General features: G+C 41.4%; 3 protein-coding genes across 10 annotated transcripts in view; 2 read left to right on the forward strand and 1 right to left on the reverse strand.

Moving 5' to 3' along the window:
- Positions 1-1,177, forward strand: part of LOC139913984 (uncharacterized) — a 19,624-nt gene extending 18,447 nt beyond the window's left edge. For all 3 annotated transcript variants that reach the window (XM_078287317.1, XM_078287315.1, XM_078287316.1), the window contains exon 9: positions 1-1,177. This exon is cut by the window's left edge and continues 23 nt beyond it. In XM_078287317.1, coding sequence (XP_078143443.1) covers positions 1-60 — 60 coding nt within the window. In that variant the 3' untranslated portion in view covers positions 61-1,177.
- Positions 1,178-1,431: 254 nt separating this feature from the next.
- pmvk (phosphomevalonate kinase) lies at positions 1,432-8,527 on the reverse strand. Its single transcript, XM_071902163.2, has 6 exons — positions 8,354-8,527; positions 7,911-7,974; positions 7,405-7,557; positions 4,080-4,209; positions 3,359-3,501; positions 1,432-1,715 (listed from the first exon to the last, which is right to left on the reverse strand). The coding sequence occupies exons 1-5, from the start codon at positions 8,446-8,448 to the stop codon at positions 3,359-3,361; spliced, it is 585 nt and encodes a 194-aa protein (XP_071758264.2). The 5' UTR covers positions 8,449-8,527; the 3' UTR covers positions 1,432-1,715.
- A 690-nt stretch (positions 8,528-9,217) lies between these two features.
- The window catches only part of decr1 (2,4-dienoyl CoA reductase 1, mitochondrial), a 317,727-nt gene continuing 316,944 nt past the window's right edge, over positions 9,218-10,000 (forward strand). For all 6 annotated transcript variants that reach the window (XR_013506915.1, XR_013506916.1, XR_013506912.1 and 3 more), the window contains exon 1: positions 9,218-9,304. Coding sequence is in view for 1 of the 6 variants with exons in the window: in XM_071902158.2 (XP_071758259.1) it covers positions 9,218-9,304 (87 nt within the window). In the remaining 5 variants the exon portion in view is untranslated. The remainder of the gene's footprint in view (positions 9,305-10,000) is intronic.

The raw sequence follows: 10,000 nt of genomic DNA on the forward strand, positions 1-10,000 counted from the left end.
GCCAACATGGAGCTGCAGGCCACTCTGAACCAGACCATGGAGGAGCTGAACTCCTGCTGAACCCTGACCTCCTGCACCCCCCCCCCCAACCCTAACCCCCCCCCCCCAACCCTAACCCCCCCCCTCACTAACTGGTGGGTGTTGAGGAGGTGAAGGTAGAGCTCAGTGGCCAAAACATTCCTCCTCTCCTTCTCCTCACCACCTCCTGCTTCCTGTACTGGAGACTCCTCCTCCTCCCCCTCCCTCTCCTCTCCTCCCCCCCCCCCCCTCACTAATTGGTGGGTGTTGAGGAGGTGAAGGTAGAACTCAGTGGCCAAAACATTCCTCCTCTTCTCCTTCTCCTTAGCACCTCCTCCTCCCCTCCCTCTCCTCCCCCCCCCCCCTCCTCCTCCTCCCCCCCTCCTCCTCCTCCCCCCCCTCCCTCTCCTCCCTCACCTCCTCAAGTCTTACAGATTCCTGCTTTCACACATATTTTGAGTGTTGCTTTAAATTCCTCCAGCTGTCTGGCCGTCTGTCCTCCTGCTCCTCCTGCTCCTCCTGCTCCTCCTGCTCCTCCTGCTCCTCCTCCCTGACGGTGCCAACCCCCCCCCCCCCCCTCAGTATTCAGTGTTGATGAAGGACAGACGAGGAGCTGGTTGGATGTTTTCTATAAGGGAGAAGTTTAACTGCATGACTTTAAGGGTTAATGACTAACGACTAATTAACGACTAATTAACGAATAGTGTTCGTCTAACGGTTTGTCTGTTGGGAAGATGACATCATTTGATTGACAGGTTTTGTGTGGATGAATGTTTTCTCTGCTACTATATTTAGATGATTGACCAATTATAGCCAACGTCCTTTGTTGTTAGCCAATTATTTTTTTGGGGTGTAGGGGAGGGGGGTGATCAGCCAATCACAACGCATTCCACTGCCATAATGTGAGACCAGAGGCCAATGAAAGGCAGAGGGAGAAGGAGACACGCCTCCTGTCAGTACAGATGATTTAAAGTCTATTTTTTATGCAAATGAATTCAACATTGACCTCATGAAATGAAGTAAAAATTAAAGCATGAAATGTTTTTACCTGGAAGCTTCCTCACCAGTGTTGTCAGCAGTTTGTCTCATTGTAATAATCATGACAGATTGACAGGATTTTATAAAATAAAATAAAGGACAATTGTATCTACATTCCAAAGTCGCCTGTTTGTCTTTTTATTGGCTACAGACACCTAAACAGGAAGGAAAAGTGGAAAGTAGTCAGGAAGATAGACAGACTGCTAGGAGGCAAGGAAACAGGGAAGGAAACAGGGAAGGAGGCACAGCTGAGGAGAGCAGTCATGTTGTTGCCCATCACTGTCTAACACCATGTTGTAGTCAGAATTAATCTACAGACATCTACATTCATTGTACAGAATATTAATAAATAAATGCAGGGCAACAGAACAACACTTTGATCAGAAAAACTTTATTGATCCTCAGAGAAATTGGTATTTTCACAGAAAACACTGATCAGGTCGTCGTTCACCCTGACGGTCCATAGAGCTGAAACTCTGCTGAAGGATGATTCTTCTTCTAGTTCTTCTTCTAGTTCTTCTTCTAGTTCTTCTTCTAGTTCTTCTGCCCTAAAGCGATCTGCAGCTCAGACTGTAGACTTTCAAGTCTCCTTCACTGCGGAGGCAGCAGTGAAACCAGCCGGTCTGCAACAAACAAGCACCGCCGTCACTTCGCTGCACCTGCAGGTGATGTAGAGAAATGTAAGAAAACAAACAATATTTAGAGGATTTAGACATATTTTTGAAATTAACTCCTCTACAATATTTTATTAATTGTTCTCTGTAATTTTTATTATTTATTTTTATTATTAGGCCTGCTTAAGGACAAGTGTGTTCCGTTTCAAATATTCACCCCTCTGACTCCACCCCCTGCCCTGACTCCGCCCCCTGCCCTGACTCTGCCCCCTGCTCTGACTCCGCCCCCTGCTCTGACTCCGCCCCCTGCTCGTACAGTGGCCACTCGTGTCACCAGGGGAAGTGAAGCACGGCCTGTTCAGCTCGTCATCACAGATTACTTCTCATTTCCACCAGAACACTTTTTCTGCCATTTTTAATTATTATTCATTAATAATTCATTCATTCATTATTTTAATTATTTCTACTGCAAAGTTGATCCAATCTCATTAAAATTTTGTACACAGCAGGAAGCTGGAACAGGAAGTGAAGCGTTCAAACAGGAAGTGAGGCGTACAAACAGGAAGTGAGGCGTAATTCCTAAGCGCTTGATGACAGAGAAACCAAACTTCAGATATTTAGGATGGAGCTCGAAGTGTGTCAGACCATCTGGTCGAGCTGAACAGCGCCACCATCAGGACAAACGGGCAATTTGTTAAATGGCAACATGTCCGGCAACTTTCTGTCTTTAAAGCTCCATATTCTGCACTGCAGAGTTTTATTTTGTGTCTTTCTGTCCATTCAAAGCTGTGTGTGTGGTGTCATGAACCAAAAACACTCTCAATCCATTTCTCCACGTTCATTTTCCAGCATCTCTCTGAGCCTTACCAAGAACAGGCCGTTTCTGTCTCCGTGTCTTTAAGGCTCATTAATATTAACGACCCTCCGTTCCGATCGGCTAACCGTTTCGAGAGCGAAACGTGAGACGCCGCGGCCCGGCGGCTACAGGTAGGGAAAACTCTCCGGTAATAAACGATGACGACCGCTCGACCGCTTTGAAAAAAACACTTTGTTAGTCTATTATTTCTTACAGAAATGATAATGAGCGAACCTTTGTGACGCCACAAAGTTACGGAAGTCCAAACGGCTCGTTTAGAGGCTCGCTTTTCTAATATGGATTGTGTGGATTTAGTTTTGATACTTTCACCATGTTTAGATACACATCCAACTCCTTTATCCTCACAGAGGAGAGGGAGTCCTGCTGTACATGATGTGGAGCTTTAAGATGGACAACTTCTCCAAAATGATGAATCAAGCCGATATTCTCTGTCAGATCATCTGACCTTCGGTCCTGTGAATGCCGGCTTGCAGCTATATTTATTATTATGATTATTATTTTTTTTTTTAAAGATTTATTTTTGGCATTTTATGCTTTATTGACAGAGAGATAGTGAGAGAGAAGCAGGAAGGTATGAGAGAGGGGGGAGGACGCAGCATGCAGCCGGATTCGAACCCGGGCCTCGTGGTACGCGCTCTACTCAGCGAGCCACCGGAGCCTCTATTATGATTATTATTATATTATTATAACAGTCATGATGATGTTGGGTTTGAATTCAGTTCAGTATTTTCTATGAGTTCTGTTCTGTCTGCAGCTCTGGGGCAACAATAATATTATTAATAATAATAATAATAATAATAATAATAATGACCTAGCTCTGCCCCGCCGTCTCAGGTAACTTCAGGATTGGTTGCAGCTGCTCCTCTAATGAGGGGGCGTCGGCCTCGTTCCTGATGATCCAATCAAATTCCACCCCGCTGTCCAATCCACATTCAGATTCAGCATCGTCAATCCCTGCAGAGAGAGACAGACAGGCAGACAGACAGGTGTCACTGCTGACAGACAGGCAGACAGACAGACAGGTATCACTGCTGACAGACAGACAGACAGACAGACAGGTATCACTGCTGACAGACAGACAGGCAGACAGACAGACAGACAGACAGGTATCACTGCTGACAGACAGACAGGCAGACAGACAGACAGACAGACAGGTGTAATTGCTGACAGACAGGCAGACAGACAGACAGGTATCACTGCTGACAGACAGACAGACAGACAGACAGGTATCACTGCTGACAGACAGACAGACAGACAGACAGACAGGTGTCACTGCTGACAAACAGACAGACAGACAGGTGTCACTGCTGACAGACAGACAGACAGACAGACAGACAGGTGTCACTGCTGACAGACAGACAGACAGACAGACAGACAGACAGACAGACAAGTGTCACTGCAGACAGACAGACAGACAGACAGACAGACAGACAGACAGGTGTCACTGCAGACAGACAGACAGACAGACAGACAGGTGTCACTGCAGACAGACAGACAGACAGACAGACAGGTGTCACTGCAGACAGACAGACCAGCAGTGAAGCTCCACCCCCTCTCGGTCCTGGTCTGGTCTGAAGCCTGAACCCGAACACAGCGGGTCTGACTGGGAAACTCCGCCCAGAACCACTGGAGGTCCGACAGCCGCCGGGCGTCGCTCACCACCTGATCAATAACATCGTCAATCAGATCAATAACATCATCAATCAGATCAATAACATCATCAATCAGATCAATAACATCATCAATCAGATCAATAACATCGTCAATCAGATCAATAACATCATCAATCAGATCAATAACATCGTCAATCAGATCAATAACATCATCAATCAGATCAATAACATCGTCAATCAGATCAATAACATCGTCAATCAGATCAATAACATCATCAATCAGATCAATAACATCATCAATCAGATCAATAACATCAGTAAGATGGATAAAAACAAAGCCGCCGGGCGTCTGGATGAAGTTTCTGTTCATATTGAGTTTTGTAAATGGAGTCGTAGAATAAAGGTTGAATCATAGTGACAATGACAATAATAGTATTGTTAGTAGTAGTACTGCAGTAGTATTAGGACTATTGTTAGTAGTAGTAGTAGTAATACTAGGTAGTAGTAGTAGTAGTAGTAGTACTGCAGTAGCATTAAGACTATTGTTAGTAGTAGTAGTAGTAATACTAGGTAGTAGCAGTAGTAGTAGTAGTACTGCAGTAGCATTAGGACTATTGTTAGTAGTAGTAGTAGTAATACTAGGTAGTAGTAGTAGTAGTAGTAGTAGTAGTAGTACTGCAGTAGTATTAGGACTATTGTTAGTAGTAGTAGTAGTAATACTAGGTAGTAGTAGTAGTAGTAGTAGTAGTACTGCAGTAGCATTAGGACTATTGTTAGTAGTAGTAGTAGTAATACTAGGTAGTAGTAGTAGTAGTAGTAGTAGTACTGCAGTAGTATTAGGACTATTGTTAGTAGTAGTAGTAGTAATACTAGGTAGTAGTAGTAGTAGTACTGCAGTAGTATTAGGACTATTGTTAGTAGTAGTAGTAATACTAGGTAGTAGTAGTAGTAGTACTGCAGTAGTATTAGGACTATTGTTAGTAGTAGTAGTAATACTAGGTAGTAGTAGTAGTAGTAGTACTGCAGTAGCATTAGGACTATTGTTAGTAGTAGTAGTAGTAATACTAGGTAGTAGTAGTAGTAGTAGTAGTAGTAGTACTGCAGTAGCATTAGGACTATTGTTAGTAGTAGTAGTAGTAATACTAGGTAGTAGTAGTAGTAGTAGTAGTAGTACTGCAGTAGTATTAGGACTATTGTTAGTAGTAGTAGTAGTAATACTAGGTAGTAGTAGTAGTAGTACTGCAGTAGTATTAGGACTATTGTTAGTAGTAGTAGTAATACTAGGTAGTAGTAGTAGTAGTACTGCAGTAGTATTAGGACTATTGTTAGTAGTAGTAGTAGTAATACTAGGTAGTAGTAGTAGTAGTAGTAGTAGTAGTACTGCAGTAGCATTAGGACTATTGTTAGTAGTAGTAGTAGTAATACTAGGTAGTAGCAGTAGTAGTAGTAGTACTGCAGTAGCATTAGGACTATTGTTAGTAGTAGTAGTAGTAATACTAGGTAGTAGTAGTAGTACTGCAGTAGCATTAGGACTATTGTTAGTAGTAGTAGTAGTAATACTAGGTAGTAGTAGTAGTAGTAGTAGTAGTAGTAGTACTGCAGTAGTATTAGGACTATTGTTAGTAGTAGTAGTAGTAATACTAGGTAGTAGTAGTAGTAGTAGTAGTAGTAGTACTGCAGTAGCATTAGGACTATTGTTAGTAGTAGTAGTAGTAATACTAGGTAGTAGCAGTAGTAGTAGTAGTACTGCAGTAGCATTAGGACTATTGTTAGTAGTAGTAGTAGTAATACTAGGTAGTAGTAGTAGTACTGCAGTAGCATTAGGACTATTGTTAGTAGTAGTAGTAGTAATACTAGGTAGTAGTAGTAGTAGTAGTAGTAGTAGTAGTACTGCAGTAGTATTAGGACTATTGTTAGTAGTAGTAGTAGTAATACTAGGTAGTAGTAGTAGTAGTAGTAGTAGTACTGCAGTAGCATTAGGACTATTGTTAGTAGTAGTAGTAGTAATACTAGGTAGTAGTAGTAGTAGTAGTAGTAGTAGTAGTACTGCAGTAGCATTAGGACTATTGTTAGTAGTAGTAGTAGTAATACTAGGTAGTAGTAGTAGTAGTAGTAGTAGTACTGCAGTAGTATTAGGACTATTGTTAGTAGTAGTAGTAGTAATACTAGGTAGTAGTAGTAGTAGTACTGCAGTAGTATTAGGACTATTGTTAGTAGTAGTAGTAATACTAGGTAGTAGTAGTAGTAGTAGTACTGCAGTAGTATTAGGACTATTGTTAGTAGTAGTAGTAGTAATACTAGGTAGTAGTAGTAGTAGTAGTAGTAGTACTGCAGTAGCATTAGGACTATTGTTAGTAGTAGTAGTAGTAATACTAGGTAGTAGCAGTAGTAGTAGTAGTACTGCAGTAGCATTAGGACTATTGTTAGTAGTAGTAGTAGTAATACTAGGTAGTAGTAGTAGTAGTAGTAGTAGTAGTACTGCAGTAGTATTAGGACTATTGTTAGTAGTAGTAGTAGTAATACTAGGTAGTAGTAGTAGTAGTAGTAGTAGTACTGCAGTAGCATTAGGACTATTGTTAGTAGTAGTAGTAGTAATACTAGGTAGTAGTAGTAGTAGTAGTAGTAGTAGTACTGCAGTAGCATTAGGACTATTGTTAGTAGTAGTAGTAGTAATACTAGGTAGTAGTAGTAGTAGTAGTAGTAGTAGTAGTACTGCAGTAGCATTAGGACTATTGTTAGTAGTAGTAGTAGTAATACTAGGTAGTAGTAGTAGTAGTAGTACTGCAGTAGCATTAGGACTATTGTTAGTAGTAGTAGTAGTAATACTAGGTAGTAGTAGTAGCAGTAGTAGTAGTAGTACTGCAGTAGCATTAGGACTATTGTTAGTAGTAGTAGTAGTAATACTAGGTAGTAGTAGTAGTAGTAGTAGTAGTACTGCAGTAGTATTAGGACTATTGTTAGTAGTAGTAGTAGTAATACTAGGTAGTAGTAGTAGTAGTACTGCAGTAGTATTAGGACTATTGTTAGTAGTAGTAGTAGTAATACTAGGTAGTAGTAGTAGTAGTAGTAGTAGTAGTACTGCAGTAGCATTAGGACTATTGTTAGTAGTAGTAGTAGTAATACTAGGTAGTAGTAGTAGTAGTAGTAGTAGTACTGCAGTAGTATTAGGACTATTGTTAGTAGTAGTAGTAGTAATACTAGGTAGTAGTGGTAGTAGTAGTAGTACTGCAGTAGTAGTATTTACCCAGACAGGATGCTGAGCTCCCCTGGTTGCTAGGCGACAGAAGAACCCTGGGTCTTGTCGTCTTCGTGTTTCTCCCCAGAGAATCATATCGGCCCGGAAATCCTCCTTGTACCGACCAGAACCCAGCAGCTGCTCCACATCCAGACCGTGTTCCTGCAGAACAACAGCAGAACCATCATGCAGCAGGAGAACCATCATGCAGCAGGAGAACCAACACGCAACAAGAGAACCATCATGCAGCAGGAGAACCATCATGCAGCAAGAGAACCATCATGCAGCAGGAGAACCAACACGCAACAAGAGAACCATCATGCAGCAGGAGAACCAACACACAACAAGAGAACCATCATGCAGCAGGAGAACCAACACAACAAGAGAACCAACACACAACAAGAGAACCAACACACAACAAGAGAACCATCATGCAGCAGGAGAACCAACACACAAGAGAACCATCATGCAGCAGGAGAACCAACACACAGCAGGTTCTTTAAGTATGTACTGACCTGAGCATACTGCTGTTTGAGAGGACCGGACAGACGCAGAACACAGCAGACATCAGAACCTAATCTGTAGAAGAAGAACAAGGTGAGAAGAACCACAGCAGACATCAGAACCTAATCTGTAGAAGAAGAACAAGGTGAGAAGATTTCAGAGAAACTCTGAGACCGGTTCTGTGGGAAAAACCAGGTGAACCGGTTCTAAAAGACTGAAGTTTCACTGAAACAGGTTCTTGGTGGATCGTCTGTCTGCTGAACAGATCGAACAGATCGAACAGAAAAGGTCAAGATTCGATTTGATCAGATATGGATCTTCAAAGATGTGAATGACGTTTGACGTGATGTTCTCTCCACACGAGAGAGAACAGGAGAACAGGAATAAAGAACAGGTTGAATCAAACAGGAACATACGAACAGATAAACAAGAACATGACGTCAGAGTGAAATACCTCCGCAGGATCTGATCCGTCACATAATCTTTCCCAGACTTCCGTTTCCCGCTGAAAACCAGAATCAGTTTGGGTTCTCCAGTCTCCATCGTCATAATAATCCATAATAGTTCTTATTGATCATCTGCAGCTTGTTCTCTCGTGCCGGCCGCTCGGCTGATGGAGCCGCTGCCGTAAAGCAGCGAGTAGAAGCGACCGGTCAAATGAACCGGCAGCTGTTCTTCTTCTGCGGTTGCGCTCCGGGCGGGCGGACTCAGCAGGTCTACGAGTTCACAACTAAAACCTGAAGAAGTTCGTGACGCACCGTTAGTTCAGTTCGTTAGGTCAGAAAATAACACGCTCCGTTTTTACTACGCGTCGCATTAGAGACATTACGGTAACATCTGATCATCGTCACATTGTGGACTGTACCACTGCAGTACAGAGGTAGGGGCGTTACTTCAAATGAATAATATAAATGTATATAATATAATATAATATAATATAATATACTATAATATAATATAATATAATATAATATAATATATAGACTAGAATCCGTTTTCTCTTACCAACAGCAGATAGTCATTTAAAAGTGAAATCAGCTGAAGTGATTTTGTTTTTGTACAAAATGAGATGAAGAAAGACTTTAAGCTGTTGGTGATTATATGGAACATTATAACATTTCATATCCAAACCTAATGTTTCCTTTTTATTTTTTAGGCAGATAAAGAATTAAAGAGACTGAGAATGTCTTAAAAAATATATTTTATAATAAATGAATAGTGAATAGGAACTGTGTGATGAACTGCTGATCAGTAAAGTCAAAGGAAGGTTTCTACCCCCCCCTCCATCTTTGTGTTGGTGTAATCCGGGTCAAAGGTCATGCAGGTTGTGACCAAGATGGCGGCTCGTCGTTGTTTCACCAAAACTGAACTTTTATCTCCGTTCAGGACTTTAATCCACAGACAGGTGAGACTGAACTTCAGTGAAGTCGGCAGAACAGAAGGATCAGTGATGCTCAGTAACTTCTACAGTAATAATATAATAATATGATCACAGGAGAATAATGTTTACAACATAATAGAATCTAAAACATAATAATATAATGCAATCAGTTAGTTTATACCATTTAAATGTAATTTGTAGTGTAAAATGTAAAAATAGACAAGGCAGCTCGAAGTTCACCTTTCACCTCCTTTCAGGACACACACACACTCACACACACACATACACACACACACACACACACAGCTGCTGAGTCTGAATCTGTTAAATCTTTGTTTTTCTGTTCCAGTGTTTTTGTTTTGTTGTGAATCCGTTTTTAAAATTCTGTATGAATGAAGATAATTCTAACTGTGTTGATGAAATGTTCTTCTGTGTTGATGAAATGTTCTACTGTGTTGATGTGAGGTTCTGTTGTGTTGATGTGAGGTTCTGCTGTGTTGATGTGAGGTTCTACTGTGTTGATGTGAGGTTCTGTTGTGTTGATGTGAGGTTCTGTTGTGTTGATGTGAGGTTCTACTGTGATGATGAAATGTTCTGTTGTGTTGATGTGAGGTTCTGTTGTGTTGATGTGAGGTTCTGTTGTGTTGATGTGAGGTTCTGCTGTGTTGATTAAATGTTCTACTGTGTTGATGTGAGGTTCTGTTGTGTTGATGTGAGGTT

Source organism: Centroberyx gerrardi, chromosome 12 (assembly GCF_048128805.1).
Source record: "Centroberyx gerrardi isolate f3 chromosome 12, fCenGer3.hap1.cur.20231027, whole genome shotgun sequence".
Lineage (NCBI taxonomy): Eukaryota > Metazoa > Chordata > Actinopteri > Beryciformes > Berycidae > Centroberyx > Centroberyx gerrardi.